Consider the following 18,672-nt stretch of genomic DNA (forward strand, 5'->3'; position numbering starts at 1 on the left):
ATGTTTTGTGTCATCTGCAAATTTCAAAATTGTGCCCTGTACCCCCAAGTCCAAGTCATTAATGAATATCAAAAACAGCAGTGGTCCATGTATTGAACCTTGGGGAACTCCACTGTAGACTTCCCTCCAGTCCGAAAAACAGCCATTCACCACAACTGTTTTCTCTCCCTTAGCCAATTTCTATCCATGCAGCTCCTGCCCCTTTTATCCCATGGGCTTCAATTTTGCTAATGAGCTTAATATGTGGTACTTTATCAAATGCCTTTTGAAAGTCCATATAGACAACTGTACTGCCCTCATCCACCCTCTCTGTTACATCATCAAAAATTCTATCAAGTTAGTCAAACATGATTTTCCCTTAACAAATCTATGCTGGCTCTCCTTTATTAGTCCATGCTTGTCCAAGTGGCTGTTAATTTTCTCCCGGGTTATTGTTCCTAAAAGTTTCCCCACAACTGACGTTAAACTGACTGGGACTGGCCTGTAATTGCCAGGTTTATCCTTTTCCCCTTTTTTGAACAGGGCTGTAACATTTTCAATCCTCCAGTCCTTTGTCACCACCCCTGTATCTAAGGAGGATTGGAAGATTGTGGCCAGCACCTCTACAATTTCTACCCTTACTTCCCTCAGCAACCTAGGATGCATCCCATCCAGACTGGGTGACTTATCCACTTTAAGTACTGTTAGCCTTTCTAGTACCATCACTTTATCTATTTTTATCTCATCCAGTATCCCGGCAACCTCCTTGTTTACCATAGCTTTGGCAAAGTCCTCTTCCTTGGTAAACACAGGTGTAAAATACTCATTTCGTACCTCAGCAATGTTTTCTGCTTCCACAACTAGATCTCCACTTTGGTCCCTAATCAGCCCTGCTGCTCCTGTGACAACCCTCTTACTGTTAATATGCCCGTAGAAGATCTTTGGATTCCCCGTTATGTTAGCTGTCAATCTATTCTCATACTGTCTCTTTGACTCTCATTTATTTTTCCACTTGTCCTCTGTACTTTTTATATTCAGCCTGATTCCCCCTTGTATTGTCATACACCCTATTCACTAACTCATCGACTCATCATCCAGGGAGCTCTGGCTTTGGTTGCCCTCCCTTTCCCTCCTGTGGGAATGTACCTAGTAATTGTAAGTAGTTTGTTTAATTATTTGAAAGGATTTTATAATAATTTTCAAGCAAATTCTCCATCTTTGCAGAGGACAACTATGAAATAGAACACAGTAACAAACATACTGATTTCTGACTGTGAAATGATTTGTAAAATGTGGAATACCGAAGAACATAAGAAATAGGAGCAGGAATAGGCCATTTGACCCCTCAAGCCTGCTCCACCATTTAATAAGATCATGGCTGATCTGATCATGGACTCAGCTCCACTTCCCTGCCCGCAACCCATAATCCTTTATTCCCTTATTGCTCAAAATTCTGTCTATCTCTGCATTAAATATATTCAATGACCCAGCCTCCACAGCTCTCTGGGGCAGAGAATTCCATACATTTACAACCCTCAGAGAGAAGAAATTCCTCCTCATCTCAGTTTTAAATGGACGGCCCCTTATTCTGAGACTATGTCCCCTAATTTTAGTTTCCACTATGAGTAGAAATATCCTCTCTGCATCTACCTTGTCGCCACCCTCCCTCATTATCTTATACGTTTCGATAAGGTATACAGGACTTAAGTACAAGATCCTACAAATTCCCTGGGAGGACAGATGCACCAACTTTAGCGTCCTCGCCGCCGCCCTAAGCGAGACCCGGCGGGCAGGGGAAGGCCTGCTCAAGGAACAAGGTGGAGGTTACATCTTTTTCTGAAAAGGAAAACCAGACGCAGAACGCTGCCTTCACAGAGTCGGCATTGCCATCAAAAACGAGCTGGTCGACCGCCTCAAAGACTCCCCCTGCGGGGTTAACGAACTCCTCATGACTCTACGACTCATCCTATCCCGCAACCAATGCGCCACAATCATCAGTGCGTACGCCCCAACACGCGATGCAATGAATGAGACCAAAGAGGGTTTTTATTCCAACCTCGAAACATCCCTGTCCCGTGTCCCCACGGGCGACAAACTGATCCTCCTAGGTGACATCAACACCAGGGTCGGCTAAGACACAGCCCTCTGGGGAGGTGTGATTGGCAGAGAGGGGGTAGGGAAAGCCAACTCCAGCAGTACCCTACTCCTGATAAAATGTCTAGAACATGAACTTCTCATCACCAACACCCTATTCCACCTGAGGGACAAATACAAGGCATTGTGGCAACAGCCTCGCTCCAAACACTGACACCTGCTCGACTATGTCATTGACCGAGCCAGGGATCACAAAGATGTGCGCATCACCCGCGCCATGACAGGAGCTGATGACTGCTGGACGGACTACCGCCTAATCTGATCCACCATCGAAATTAACATAGCCCTAAAGTGGAGGGGGCAGCAGAAGCAGTGCCGCAAAAAAGTTAATGCCGGGACACTTAAAGACCCAGCTAAGAGAGCCCTATACAGCCAGCGCCTCACAGCTAACCTGGCGTGCCTTGATGATCCTGAAATGCTGAATGCCCACAGCGCTTGGTCTGCCCTCCAGGCCTCCATAACCAGTGCCTGCGAAGAGACACTTGGTCACTCAACCAGAAAACACCAGGACTGGTTTGATGAAAATGATCAGGAGATCCAAGAACTAATAGATCGCAAGTGCAGAGCATTTCTGAGCCTCAAGCAACAACCCAACTCGGGAGCAGCAAAGCAACATTACAGGTGGCTCAAGGCTGAGGTCCAACAAAAAACCTGGGACCTAAAGAATAGGTGGTGGATGGAGAAAGCACAGGAGATACAACAACTGGCCGACAGCCATGATGTTCGAGGATTCTTCATCGCAGTCAAGGCCACCTACAGTCTAAACTCCCAAGGCCCCACCCCACTGCTGGCCAAGAATGGGGAAACACTCATCAAGGACAACGAAGCAGTCAGGGCCCGCTGGAAGGAGCACTTCAAAGATCTCCTCAATCGAGACTCTGCCTTTGACTCGACTGTTCTCGACTCCATCCCGCAGCATGTGACCCGCCACCACCTCAGTGAAACTCCAACGTTGCACGAGGGAGAAAAAGCCATAAGACAGCTCAAGAATAGCAAGGCTGCGGGAGCGGATGGAATCCCTGCTGAGGCGCTAAAGTATGGCAGAGAGGCGCTGTTGGCGCGGATACATGACCTCATCTCTCTCATCTGGAGGGAGGGGAGCATGCCGGGAGATCTCAGAGATGCAGTGATCGTGACCATCTTTAAAAAAGGGGACGTCCGACTATGGCAATTACACGGGAATCTCCCTGCTATCAGCCACTGGGAAAGTTGTCGCTAGAGTCCTCCTCAACCGTCTCCTCCCTGTGGCCGAGGAGCTCCTCCTGGAATCACAGTGCAGATTTCGTCCCTACGGGGCACAATGGACATGATCTTTGCAGCACGACAGCTGCAGGAAAAATGGCAGCGCCAACCCTTATATATGGCCTTTTAAGACCTTAAAAAGGTCTTTGACACTGTCGACCACGAAGGTCTATGTAGCGTCCTCCTCAGTTTTGGATACCCCTAAAAGTTTATCACCATCCTTCGCCTGCTCCACGACGACATGCAGGCTGTGATCCTTACCAATGGATCCATTACAGACCCAATTCACGTCCAGACCGGGGTCAAACAGGGCTGCGTCATTGCTCCAACCCTCTTTCCAATCTTCCTCGCTGCCATGCTCCACCTCATAGTCAACAAGCTAAACTACAGAACCAGTGGGAAGCTGATCAACCTTCGCCACCTCCAGGCAAGGTCCAAGATCACCCCAACCTGTGTCGTCGAGCTAAAGTACGCGGACGACGCCTGCATCTGCGCACATTCTGAGGCTGAACTCCAGGATATAGTCAATGTATTTACTGAGGCTTACGAAAGCATGGGCCTTACGCTAAACATCCATAAGACAAAGGTCCCCCACCAGCCTGTCCTCGCCACACAGCATTGCCCCCCGGTCATCAAGATCCACGGCACAGCCCTCGACAACATGGACCATTTCGCATACCTCGGGAGCCTCTTATCAACAAAAGCAGACATTGATGAGGAGATTCAACACTGCCTCCAGTGCAGCCTTCGGCCGCCTGAGGAAAAGAATGTTCAAAGACTAGGCCCTCAAATCTACCACCAAACTTATGGTCTACAGGGCTGTAGTAATACCCGCCCTCCTGTATGGCTTAGAGGCATGGACCAGGTACAGTAGACACCTCAAGTCGCTGGAGATATATCACCAATGATGTCTCCGCAAGATCCTACAAATCCCCAAGGAGGATAGGCGCACCAACATCAGCGTCCTTGTCCAGGCTAACATCCCCAGCATTGAAGCACTGACCACAGTCGATCAGCTCCGCTGGGCAGGCCACATGGTTCACATTCCAGACACGAGACTCCCAAAGCAAGTGCTCTATGCGGAGCTCCTTCACGGCAAACGAGCCAAAGGTGGGCAGCGGAAACGTTACAAGGACACCCTCAAAGCCTCCCTGATAAAGTGCAACATCCCCACTGACACCTGGGAGTCCCTGGCCAAAGACCGGCCTAAGTGGAGAAAGTGCATCCGGGAGGGCGCTGAGCACCTCGAGTCTCAATGCCAAGAGCGTGCAGAAATCAAGCGCAGGCAGCGGAAAGAGCGTGCGGCAAACCTGACCCACCCACCTTTTCCCTCAGCGACTATCTGTCCCACCTGTGACAGAAACTGTGGTTCTCGTATTGGACTGTACAGCCACCAAAGAACTCATGTTAAGAGTGGCAGCAAGTCTTCCTTGATTCCGAAGGACTGCCTATGATGATGATGATGATGATAAAGTGATTGAATGCAACTGGGCAGGCTGATTACACCTTCTAGACAGAGGAAGGTCTGTCATCAATTCATCGCTGCAATTGTCCAGCAACTGATTTAAGGCAAAAAGTTTGTCTGCCGAGCTTAGAACAAACACGCAACAAAAAGTTTAAATTGACAATAAAAGCAATCTCCAAATTTTGGAAATCTGAAATAAAAACAGAAAAGGCTGGAACTACATATCAGGTCTGTTGGCATCTGTAAACGTAGGTTACCATTTTGGGAATAAAGCCTTCATCAGTTCTGCGGAAACATCAACACCAGACAGATTAACCTGATTTCTCTCTTTCCAGAGGCTGATGGACCTGCTTTGTATATCCCGCACTGTGTCCTTTCACTCGACAAAAATACTTCAACATTGTAAGAAAGGCGTTTAAATAACGTAGCCAAAATTGAAACATGAATCAACATTGATGTTCTGATGAAAGGTCATCGACCTGAAATACTACCCGTATCTCTCTCCACAGATGCTGCCTGACCTGCTGAGTGTTTCCAACATTTTCTGTCATTATCTCTGTATTAGACTTACCTCTCTCTGCCTTGGAAACCTTTCTCTCCTTCTGCACAGCTTTGCTGGGGTTTAAAGCAGCAACAAAACATGGGGACTGTTTGGAACCACCAAAACCTTTCTCTGCTTTTCTCATGAAAGGTTTCTGCATAAGCTCCACTCTTTTCTCCGGATCCTTGGCCTTCTTTTCCTGTGGAGACGAAAGTTGTAAATGAAGCAAGATTGTGCAAAGAAATTATACAATAATAAAAGGCACTGCCTTTTATTCCTCACCTCCTTAACCTTGAACGTTAATTCAAGGGCTCAGGACAGAGCAACGACCATGGGTTTCCGTGGATCAAAATAGATTTTATTTTGTCCGGGACTCAACAGTGGCAGTCCAGTGGTTGATGTTACCATGGTGATGTTATTCTGGGATATGACAGTATGGCAGCAGTGCTTCTAACTGACTGGGCATTGCTTCTTTCTCTGGAGGTATTCCTGAATTATTTTCCGGTTAACAAATTATGCATGAAAGGAATACCCAAGATTGCCCAGAGGATTGATAAGGGGCCAGAAATAGCAAAGAAACAGAAAAGAGGTAAAAAAAAGCAGAGGAAGAAACACAAATGTAGAACTATTATAGTGTAACATTAGATTTTAAACAATTATGAATACAAGTGAAATTACATCAAGTATGGAGGTAGGTTTATTTGATAATTGTGCATTTGAATGTAGCAAAATATACAGAAAAATGGAAAACACAAGAAAAAGGAATGTAATGTCCAGGGTCTGATTATGGTGCACGGATGATGAAGTAGAGGCTACAGTCTGTACCACATGCAGCATCAGAGGGGAAGCACTGCAGGGAAAGTGGTGGCCAAGGGTAAAAGGTCCACATATTTGGCAGCTCTCCTGAGATAACAGTGGGATAGAGGAGACAAATGCAAGAGTCTCCGACACAGAACAGGACTGATGCCAGTCCAGTTCCCAAGGGCACTGCAGGTACTTTTTAAAAATATAACTGTACATTTTTAATCATTGGAGCACTTCCATAAAGCTTTGATCTGCTACTACTGAAAAAGAGCTGCATCTCCATCAACACAAATCAAGTGTGAAAATAAAGCCAATTAGTGGTAAGTCGATATACATAGGAATCAAAGAATCATAGAAATTTACAGTACAGAAGGAGGCCATTCGGCCCATCGTGTTCTTGCTGGCCGACAAAGAGCTAGCCATCCTAATCCCACTTTCCAGCTATTGGTCCGTAGCCTTGTAGTGCATATCTAAGTACTTTTTAAATGCTATGAGGGTTTCTGCCTGTACCACCCTTTCAGGCAGTGAGTTCCAGACCCCACCACTCTCTGGGTGAAAGAAATTCTCCTCAAAACCCCTCTAAATTCTCTCCTACCAATTACTTTAAATTTATGCCCACTGGTTATTGACCCTCTGCTAAGGGAAAGAAGTCCTTCCTATCCACTCTATCTAGGCTCCTCATAATTTTATAGACCTCAATTAGGTCTCCCCTCAGCCTCCTTTGTTCCAAAGGAAACAACTCCAGCCTATCTAATCTTTCCTCATAGCTAAAATTCTCCAGTCCAATGGTGGAATCACTGTCCAATTATGTTATCACATAGTTTATAGGTAAATCAACAGAAATATTTACAAAATAGTTTTATTTAACTAACATTTGGGAGAATGGATTTGGGGATATAGTCTGAAATGCAAGAGCTTTCCAGACTTTTTCGATAATGAGCTGTTTTGGGTAGCGTTATTCATGACTACTTATTTCTGACTAATTATTCCCGACTAGTTATTCCCGACTACTTCCGGTTGTTCCACGCATTCCGTAAATTGCAACGACAGACTGAAGAAACACAAACTCATTCATAAGATCCGGCAGAGGCCCGTAACCTTATAATTAACTTGTATTTTTACCACAGAAACGGACAGGGTGGGAAGCACCCACCAGAAATAGGTGAGAGCGTGATTGTAAGGTTAAAATTAAAGGGTGGAAGATGTCTGTGTGTGAGTTTTTTTAACGTGGGTTTGTCGTTGCACACCGGCTACAACACGAGCTTAGCAGAGCAAGGTCTTGGTCCTGCGACACGGCCTTGGACAACGTGGACCATTTTCCATACCTCGGGAGCCTACTATCAGCAAGGGCAGACATCGATGACGAGGTCCAACACCGCCTCCAGTGTGCCAGTGCAGCCTTCGGTCGCCTGAGGAAGAGTGTGTTTGAAGACCAGGATCTCAAAGCTGGCACCAAGCTTATGGTCTACAGGGCAGTAGTGATACCCGCCCTCCTATATGACTCAGGAGACATGGACCATATACAATAGACACCTCAAACCGCTGGAGAAGTACTCCCACCAGCGCTGCCTCCGCAGGATCCTGCAAATCCCTTGGGAGGATAAACGCACTAACGTCCGTGTTCTCACTCAGGCCAACATCTCCAAGCATTGACCACATTTGACCAGCTCTGTTGGGCAGGCCACATCGTCCGCATGCCTGACACGAGACTCCCAAAGCAAGCGCTCTACTAGGAACTCCTATACGGCAAACGAGGTGGGCAGAAGAAATGTTTCAAGGACATCCTCAAAGTCTCCTTGATAAAGTGCAATATCCCCACTGACACCTGAGAATCCCTGGCCCAAGGCTGCCCTAAGTGGAGAAAGAGCATCCGGGAGGGCGCTGAGCACCTCGAGTCTCGTCGCTGAGAGCATGCAGAAACCAAATGCAGTCAGCGGAAGGAGCGTGCGGCAAACCAGACTCCCCACCCACCCTTTCCTTCATCCACTGTCTGCCCCACCTGTGACAGAGACTGTAATTCCTGTATTGGACTGTTCAGTCACCTGAGAACTCACTTTTAGAGTGGAAGCAAGTCTTCCTCGATTTCGAGGGACTGCCTATGAATGTTAAAACTATGCAGGATGATGTTATTTCATAGAATGATACAGTACAAAAGGTGACCATTGGCCCATCGTGTCTGTGCTGCATCTTTTGATAGAGCTATCCAATTAGTCCCATTCCCCTGCCCTTTTCCCACAGCCCTGTCAATTTTCTCCTCCAAATATTTATCCAATTCCCTTTTGAAAGCTATTATTGAATCTGCTTCCACCATCCTTTCAGCCAGCGCATATCATAGCAACTTGCGTCAAAAAAATTCTCCTCATCTCGGCTCTGGTTCTTTTGCCAATCACCTTAGTTCATGCTCTTTATGGCCACATAAACTGGACGTGCAAGGTTGCCATGCGCTGAGCTGTATACTGAAGTAAATTTAAAGAGTTCAATAAAAAGATTCACTAAGCAGCTTTCAACAGATTGTAATTATTTTTCTGCTGACACTTGGGGCTGAACTTTAATGGAGAGGGCAGGTTGCGGGGGGGGGGGGGGTGGGAGATGCTTGGAATCATCAGGAAACCTGGGAGAACGGGTTTCCTGCAGGCCCTGCTAAATTTGATGGTAGGGTGTGATGTGCATGAGAAACCTGTTTCCCACATGCAGCAAGCCAGATTGAGAGGCTGGCTGGCTCTGGGCAGGTAGGCCTGTGGCACTAGGCAGAAGAGAGGAGGGATCGGCAGAGGAGCGTGAGATGAGCCAGGAGTCAGAGGATCGGGGGGGGCGGGGACCAGCAGTTTGGGGGAGGGTTTTTTTGTGTGAAGATAGTGGGCCGGGATCAGCATGGGGTGGGGTGAAGAGTCGGGTGAGGATCGGTGGGGGAGTCTGAAGGGGGAGGGGAGAGATTGGAAGCCATGTGGCGGGGGGGGGGGGAATCGGAAGCCTCATGGGGGGGGGGGGGTCTCCAATTGCGCAGGGGGTGGAGTGGAGGTGTTAGGTAGGACCCTGGACCCATGAGGTAAATGTAACGGCATTTAGCTCCTGGATCCAGCAATTCTCGCCTTGCATTAACTGACGGACTTCGCGAGTCCTGCAAAATCCGACTAGCTAACGTTAAATTCAAAATGGAGGTTAAAGCAGAGGCTTCCAACCTCATTATAATATATATAGATGACTGGCCTCCTGGGAGCTGATTGGTTGCCTGCCCCCATTAATACTAGGAGTGGGTGGGTTGGAGGTCGGGATTCAGATTTTTAACACTTTGGCTTCTAACCCAACACAAAACACACCCATTGTTTTTAGGTTAAAATTCCCCCCTTAGATTTTGCTCTGATGCCCTACAGTCACATTACTGCCACATTGGGGTTCCTAACAGGAATCCTCATATACCTGAGGTTTTTGGGGAGAGAAAATGAGGACCAACAGAGGAATGCCACACAGGTCAGGCAGTACCAGAGGTATTCTGTACCCATCCACTGGTACCATCATGTATGGACAGAGGTGCACATACTTTTTTTTGATAGAAAAGTCGTGCATAGGCTCCCATTCCCAATGCAGCTGAGCCAATGGCCCAAATATGATATATGAAGGCCTGTAAACTTAAAATGTGATGGGTCTTCAAAAGCACTCAAATCTCAGTATTTTGTGATGCTGCATGAAAAAAGGCATTCCATGATTGTAATGTATGCACCTGTGATTATGCTCATGTTTGTAGAGCTGTTGCATTGTGAGTGGCTCAGTCAGTCACGTGATGTTCACAAGACTCAATAAAACCCCAGTCAGTTGTGTTTAGAGGATCCACCATGAGGCACGCGGTTGTGAGCCCAGTGGATGAACTGGTGATGTGTAGTGTGATTGTTAAACCTTTGTTAATAAATCAACTAGTTCTTAATAGCAATGTGTTGCTATGAATTCTTAAGCAAAGAACCTATGAAGCAAATACATCAGGTGGCCACACCTGCTGAGATTCCATCAAGCATATTTTCAGGCCCACTCGTACCTGCAATGGTAAACCGTCTTCACAGACCTTGGACTAGCGAGTCATATGCAGAACTGTGCCATCTGCTGTAGAGATGCCTGCAGCCAACATGCAGCATAGGACTGGCACTACCATTGACATCAATAGTCATCTGCAGCCTGTAGCCTGCCTCCACCGACTTCCAGGCATGCTGCATTGCTGAATTGTGGGGATAATGCCCCAGAATGGCAAAAAAAGCCAGCGTCCTCACAACCACGCCATCCAAACCATCTCCACTTCAGCAGCCATTAAACAGGGGGTTGCGCATTGCGCTACTTTGTTATGTCTGGTGGGGGGTTCGGGGTGGGGGAGAGATCATAATGAACTGCTCAGGGGTAATACCAGCATAAACTGAGGGCGTACAAGCTTGAGCTGGGTTGGAGGGGAGAGATAAGTAGTGTGATGAATTGACGGTGGATGAGAGAGAGGACTGCCATTTTAATCTGGGAGGGCTAGAGAAGGAGAGAGAGTTTAGGAACAGGTAGGGAGTTGGGTGGGGTATAGTGTCTCTGTGGACTGGGGCCAGACTGGTAGAATGTCTCTCTGAACTGGGGGTTAATGTGTTAATGAATGTTTCATTTTGAGGAAATACTGGTTTGGCTATCTATTGAAAATTCAAATATCATTTTGTTATTCCTTTTTTTAAAGATTGAAAATCTATCAATTGTAAAATATAAAATTGACTAGAATGCATCATTTCTAATGTAAAAATTCAACATTTTCCTTGGACCTCCTTCAACTTTTGCAGCTCCCCTTCACGGTTTAATTTACTTTTTTTCCCCCTCTGTACAAGTGAAGGAATGTTAGACACACCCAGAGCTTAGGTTACAAACCCAAGTAACTACTTGTTTTGAAATGTCATAGGCTTGTAATCAGAGCCATTCTTGATTTGTCAGCTTTTTGGGGCCTATGTCAGCTTTTCTTTTAAAGCTGTGGGCCAGCTTGTACGAGTTATCTAGATCGGCACGTGTGTTAGCAATTACATCAGTCTCAGTACAACACCCAGTTGGGCCTGATTGTACGATGGGATTTAGCAAGTGGGAAAGGCCTGGGTTGCTTTCAGAGCCTCCAGACAATCCAGCTGGTGAGATGAAACAGTCCGTTCATCAGGAGGTTTGTCTCAAGGAATTGAACATGAAAATTTAAAGCATAGAAACATGAAACTAAAGCACAGCTGCTCTTTATAGGAATCTCATAAACATTTGAGACGACTTTGAGCAAAAGAAAGAGTTGACTCTTCAGGCCAAATCCTTAAAAACAGAAATTATCTGGACTAAAGAGCACATGGCAGCTGCAAACATTTGTCAAACTGCTTCAGGCAAACTTGATGGTGACTGGACAATGGGGTCAGTCTATTCAGCGAAGCAAGTAAAAGACAGCTTTCTGGTAGTGCCCAGGACCCTATGTAAGCCGATCATGGGCACAGTTAACATCACAACAGATGGAGTCATCTGTACTGCAAAAACAATAAGATATGAATTGTTTTCAAAAATAACAAATAAACATTAATTATGTGATGTGCAAGAGATGTTAAACAGAGGCCCTGTCTGCTCTCTCTGGTGGACGTAAAAAATCCCATGGCACTATTTTGAAGAAGAGCAGTGGAGTTATCCCCAGTGTCCCGCCCAATATTTATCCCTCAACCAACATAACAAAAACAGATTATCATTTCATTATCACATTTCTATTTGTGGGAGCTTGCTGTGTGCAAATTGGCTGCGGTGTATCCCACTTACACCAGTGACAACACTTTAAAAAGTACTTAAATAGCTGTAAAGCACTTTGAGACATCCGGAGGTTGTGAAAGGCGTTATAGAAATGCAAGTCTTTCTTTTTTCTTTATGCCCCGATAATTGCAGCTATACATTTATGCCCTGTTCTTGCTTAATTCCTGTCCGCTGCAATTTTGGTCGATGCCTCCACAATGGGCAACCCAAGTGCCAGAAGGGAACTAGGGTTGCTAACCCTCCAGGGTTGTTCTGGTGTCTCCGTGAACTAAAGGTTAATCTCCAGGACACTACGCCCGAGCAGCCCAGGAGAAAAATCAAAGGAGCATTAAAAATAGTGTGTTTTTTTTTCCATTTTCTTTGAACACTTTCATTTATTGGTTAATAAAAAAATTGGAGATGAGAGAAAAAGGCTGCTTGACTGAAGAATCATCCAATTGGGTAATGAAGAGTCCGTTTGCATTCTAATTGGCCCTGCAACAATGGACATGCTGGGTGACCAATGGCAGGGGCATGGGGGCAGGCCAGTTGGAGGTCATGTGATGAAACCTCCAGGAATATGTCCAGGCAGAGTTGCAAACTCTGGGGAGAGCCTATCTGTAATATACTACACAGGACCCCGACACAATTGTGAGGTACCAGTGGTCACAGAGTAATACTGGACATGCTCTGCTCATTAGTACCTGATACTAGGCAGCCTAACCAGTGGTTCCTAAAATAGGTCTTCCAAATGAAGCCAAAAATAATCAATTCTGATCAAACTGTTGGGGCACAAGTGCATTTTGAAACCTTGTGTTCTGAAAAATGCGTGAATTTTAGAAAGCAGAGTCTTAGACATGCAGCATTAGAACATAAGAAATAGGAGCAGGAGTAGGCCACCTAGCTCCTCGAGCCTGCTCTGTCATTTAATATGACGACTGATCTGATCATGGGCTCAGCTCCACTTCCCTGCTCGTCCCCATAACCCTTTGTTTCCTTATTGCTCAAAAATCTGACTATCTCCACCTTAAATATATTCAATGACCCAGCCTCCACAGCTCTCTGGGGCAGAGAATTCCATAAACCCGCAGAGAAGAAATTCCTCCACATCTCAGTTTTAAATGGGCAGCCCCTTATTTTGAGACTATGTCCCCTAGTTTTAGTTTCCCCTATGAGTGGAAATATCCTCTCTGCATCCACCTTGGCGTGCCCCAATAAAATCAGTCCTATTAAGTCACACTGGAGATTTGTACATTAGTTCTGATCAACAACAACATATTATATTTATATAGCGCCTTTAATCTAGTGAAATGTCAAGACATTTCACAGGAATAGTATGAGATACAAAATTTGACACTGAGATGCATAAGAAATTAGTGCAGATGACCAAAAGTTTGGTCAAAAGGTATGTTTTAAAGAGCGTCTTAAAGGAGGAAAGAGAGGTAGAGAGGCGGAGAGGTTTAGGCAGGGAGTTCCAGAGCTTGGGGCCGAGGCAACAGAAAGCACGGCCACCAATGGTTGAGCGATTATAATCAGGGATGCTCAAGAGGGCAGAATTAGAGGAGTGCAGACATCTTGGGGGGGTTGAGGGGCTGAAGGAGATTACACACATAGGGAGGGGCGAGGCCAGGGAGGGATTTGAAAATACGGATGAGAATTTTGAAATTGAGACATTACTTAACCGGAAGCCAATGTTGGTCAGCGAGCACAGGGGTGATGGGTGAGTGGGACTTGGTGCGAGTTAGGATACGGGCAGCCAAGTTTTGAGCCACCGCTAGTTTACGTAGGGTAGATTGTGGGAGACTAGCCAGGAGTGCGTTGGAATAGTCAAGTCCAGAGGTAACAAAAGCACGGATGAGGGTTTCAGCAGTGGATGAGCTGAGGCAAGAGTGCAAACGGGCGATGTTACGGAGGTGGAAATAGGCAGTCTTAGTTATGCTGCGGATATGTGGCCGAAAGCTCACTTCAGTGTCAAATATGACACCGAGATTGCGAACAGTCTAGTTCAGCCTCAGACAGGAGTTGGGAAGAGGGATGGATTCAGTAGCGAGTGAACTCTTTCCTCCTTTAAGACACTCCTTAAAACATATCTTTTTGACCAAGCTTTTGATTACCTGGGCTAATTTCTACTTATGCAGCTCAGTGTTAAATTTTTTAAATCACATAATACTCATGCAAAGTGCCTTGGCATGTATCACGACGTTAAAGGTGCGATATATTGTGTTTGTAGCATTGAGTCGCTTCAGGTGGAAACCCAACCCAGTCAGCCCTGGATGCTAAAGGCCGTCCTTTTCTCTGGCTCCGTGCGGGCTGAGTATTCAATGTTCCGAATCTACCCTGCATCATTTCAGAGCACTGGCAGCCTCAACAGACCCACTTCAAGTAGAAGAGGTTTTCCAATATAAAATAAAGCATTAAGCTTCCCAAAACTGAAAACAGAAACAGATTTCTGCTGTTCAGAGAGGATTAGCCCAGAATAACACCTTTAGTCAGAAGTAACAATCTCATTGACATTAGTAATAGAATGTAATATAAATCAGATAAAACTGTAGACACTGTACCTCCTGTATTTCCTTAAGCCTGTATTTATCAAACTGATGCAGCAGATTCTTATAGCAAATACCATCTACAAAGTCCGGTTTCTACAAAAGAGGAAAAACAGAGTTAATATGAGAACACTGGGGGGGCGATTTCCTCTGTGTGCTTGGTGTAGTGACATGGTAAACACGTTTGGAAAGAAAGCACAGACAGTTTTTCTAACATAGAGGAAATCTTTCTCAGCTATCTGTTAGCTTCAAAATTTACAAAACAACGGTGATCTTCCTGGGTCTGTGTCAAGGTGCACAGATCGCCTGGGCACAGACCCAGAAAAATATCCACATACATTCTTACAAATGGTTGTAAATTATTTTTTTATTGAATTAATATTGCTTTCAAAAGGGTTCTTGTTTTAAAATACTCCGTGTTTAAGGTCAACAAAGTAATTGTGTGCTATTAAATAGTAAACATTGTAATGAGATAATGTGTAGCGCCTTCAGTTCGCCAGACAAACATCCCAATCGCAAATGAAGTATTTAAACCAAGAATCATACATGACGTCATCGTCAACAAAGAAAGGAACCATGGCAACTAAGCACACTACTACAACAAAGGTGTTGCAGCACTTCCTACACTGCAGGAAGGAGAAACAGGAGAGACTGAAACAAACGCGAAACAGCAAGGTGTGGAAAAAAGCTCAGGTTCAGAAACAAGTCGGCATTTGTTCATATCAGGTCATTACAGAAGATGGCCGTGAGTATCGCAGAAATAGGACACATCTGAAAAAGAGCGCTGAGACATTCATCGAAACTCCAGCGATCTCAGTGACACCCACAGATGATCCGTTGCCAACTAACACGTGAAACAGCACTTCAACGACGACGCATGAAAACAGGGATATGTTGCCTGATATTTCCCCTCAGAGCACTGATAAAGGAACTAAAGCGATCAGTGCATAGAACACCACTGAAATCATCAGTTTGAGGCGAAACAAACAACAAAATACCTGGAGCACTATGTACAGAAATAAGAAATCATGGACACTGGACACTTGGATAAAGAATTAATAAGACAAGAGTTTTATTGTTGTTTGTTAAACTTATAGTTGTATTCATAAGAAGTTAACTACCCGTTTATATTGAAGCTAACTTGAATTCATTTTTGTTTCTTATGAAAGGAAAGGTGTAACGAGATCATGTATAATGCCCTCTAGCTAGGAAATAGCGATATACTGTACAGCGCCCTCTAGCTCGGAGGTATCGATATACTGTATGGCGCCCTCTAGCTAGGAGGTCTAGGGAGCAGTATGGATAAAGTCTGTTATGGAATGCCATCTTAAAGCTCCACATGGCTGTCTGAGATCTCCCAAATAAATAGAGTTAAGTTGAACTAAGGGTGTTCAAAGAGTATTCAAGAGACTATAAAATACAAACGGCAGTCTCAGTATCCCGTGAGTCCTGAGAGAGCAATTGGGGGAGACAGAGAGATTAAAAAAAACAGAAACTGAGGGAGGGAGAGAGATACTGAAACTGAGGGAGAGAGAGAGAGAAATGCAAACTGGAGGGAGAAAGAGAGAGAAAAATAGATACTGGGGGAGGGAGGGAGAGATCAAAAAAATGTTGCAAAGAACTTAGAATGATTTCAACAGTTTTCTTTATTCTGTCCTTCTGTTGATGGGCAGAAAAGTGACAAAAAGAATTCAATCCGGAAAAGTGGGAGGTAATGCATTTGGGGAGGTGCAACAAGGCAAGGGAATACACAATAATTGTGAGGATACGGAGAGGTGTGGAGGAACGGAGGGATCTTGGAGTGTATGTCCTCAGATCCTTAAAGGTAGCAGGACAGGTTGATAAGGTAGTTAAAAAGACATACGGACTGTTTTCCTTTATTAGCCGAAGCATAGAATATGAGTGCAGGGAAGTTATGCTAGAACTATATACAACACTTGTTAGGCCACAGCTTGAGTATTGCGTACAATTCTGGTCACCACTTTACAGGAAGGATGTGATTGCACTAGAAAGGGTGCAGAGGAGATTTACGAGGATGTTGCCGGGACTGGAAAGATTGGATAGGCGGGGGTTGTTTTCCTTGGATCAGGAGGCTGAGGGGAGATTTAATTGAGGTGTATAAAATTATGAGGAGCCTAGATAGAGTGGATAGGAAGGACCTATTTTCCTTAGCAGAGGGATCAATAATCAACGGGCATAGATTTAAAGTAGTCGGTAGAAGGATCAGAGGGGAGAGGAGGAAAAATGTTTTCATACAGAGGGCGGTGGGAGTCTTGAACTCACTGCCTGAAAGGGTGGTAGAGGCAGAAACCCTCATCACATTTAAAAAGTAGTTGGATGTGTGCTTAAAGAGCCGTAATCTACAGGGAGCTAGTGCTGGAAGGTGGGATTAGGCTGGGTAGCTCTTTTTCGACCGGCACAGACATGATGGGCCAAATGGCCTCTTTCTGTGTCGTAATTTTTCTCTGATTTTGTTTCGTTTAAACAGTGATTGCCAACAGTAGAGGAACTGGATTGGAGGAGTCACTGAACTCAGTGGTATGAGGAGTGATGCAATTATTTACAGAGTTAATATGAGCACCTCTGCAATCTTTTGTAATGTCAGGCTTAGTGTGTCAGTGGTTCTTCCCAGCTAGTTCTCTCAAAGGTGTGGTCACCACTTGTTCTTTGAACAAGGATTTATAGAGCTCCAGTGTTGAGAATCCGGAAGCCTCAGGACCGAGGTCGCTCCAGATTCTGTGTATTTCCGGACTTCGGAACATCTTTCCGACGTCCTGAGCCCGGAAACGCCTGGGCCAAGGTAGGTAGGTAGAGGAGGGGTGGGGGTCGAGCGGCAGCTGGGGCAAGGTCAGCCCGAGGCGGGGGAGAGGTCGGCCCGAAGCGGGGGAGAGGTCGGCCCGAGGCGGGGGGAGAGGTCGGCCCGAGGCGGGGGGAGAGGTCGGCCCGAGGCGAGGGCGAGGTCGGCCCGAGGCAGGGGAGAGGTCAGCCCGAGGCAGGGGAGAGGTCGGCGGCGGCCCGAGGTGGGGGTCTGGATTCCGGAACATTTTCCGGATTCCGGACGACCCCGCCATGCATTGTTCCGGTGTCCAGATTCCGGAACAGTGCAGATTCCAGAATTCCGGATTCTCGATGCTGTACCTGTATAAAAAGAAAAGACTTGCCTTTATATAGCACCTTTCACGACCACCGGACGTCCCAAAGCACATTACAGCCAATGAAGTACTTTGTTGGAAGTGTAGTCACTGTTGTAATGTGGGAAACGCGGCAGTGAATATGGGCACAGGAAGCTCCCATAAACAGCAATGTGACAATGACCAGAAAATCTGTTTATGATGTTGATTGAGTGCTAAATATTGGCCAGGACACCGGGATAACTCCCCTGCTCTTCTTTGAAATAGTGCCATGGGATCTTTACGTCCACCGGAGAAAGCAGACGGGGCCTCGGTTTAACTTCTCATCCGAAAGACATAGACTTATATCACAGTCTCATGGTCACTAACGTCACTTTACCTTACCTAACAGTTCACTAATATAACATCAAAGTATAGTGCATTGCAAAACTATTATGAGGAAAAACATGGCTATGAAAAGAAGCAACTCCGAATCAGTCTGAAAACAGACTGAACATATTGACATTAATAACTGGAAGTGGATAAGCACAAGCAGGTTTCCACAGATGACTCCGTTGAAGTACGATGCTTGACTCAACAAATGAAACACTAACAGGGCTCCGCAGAGGATCCAACAAACTGATATTATTTTAACATAAACTTTACCGGAGGGGAAGATATAAAAATCACATGGCGACTGGTAAGTGGGTAACATTTATAGTATTGACCCCCAAAGTTTTCTTTTTTGTTAAGTGAATTTAATGAAAAATCCAATAGAAATGTCACACACTAGAATGATTATCTGAGTAAATACAAAGTATTGGATTCGCTGGCCAAGAGCCAATGGAATGTAAATACCCTTCCAGCAGAAATAGAAATTACATTCAAAATAAAGAACTTGCAAATCATCTACAAAATACATCTGCTCTTCATTTATGTATTCTTCTATTTTCTCTCTGCCATTTTCTACTGGTTTTCTTCTCCTCTCTTACTCCACAGGCACTCAGCACCTTTTAGTACCACACATTAGTCTCTCTCCAGATACTTGAGCGCAAAAATCTAGGCTGACACTCAAGTGCA

At 45.4% G+C, this 18,672-nt stretch overlaps 1 protein-coding gene across 1 annotated transcript in view; it reads right to left on the reverse strand.

Annotated features, from left to right (window-relative positions):
* The window catches only part of hunk (hormonally up-regulated Neu-associated kinase), a 62,358-nt gene that overhangs the window by 2,735 nt on the left and 40,951 nt on the right, over positions 1-18,672 (reverse strand). Inside the window, exons 8-9 of the mRNA XM_070893015.1 lie at positions 14,498-14,578; positions 5,412-5,580 (exon numbers count right to left, since the gene is read on the reverse strand). Of these exons, the coding sequence (XP_070749116.1) occupies positions 5,412-5,580; positions 14,498-14,578 (250 nt within the window). The remainder of the gene's footprint in view (positions 1-5,411; positions 5,581-14,497; positions 14,579-18,672) is intronic.

This window comes from Pristiophorus japonicus, chromosome 11 (genome assembly GCF_044704955.1).
Source record: "Pristiophorus japonicus isolate sPriJap1 chromosome 11, sPriJap1.hap1, whole genome shotgun sequence".
NCBI classification, from domain to species: domain Eukaryota; kingdom Metazoa; phylum Chordata; class Chondrichthyes; family Pristiophoridae; genus Pristiophorus; species Pristiophorus japonicus.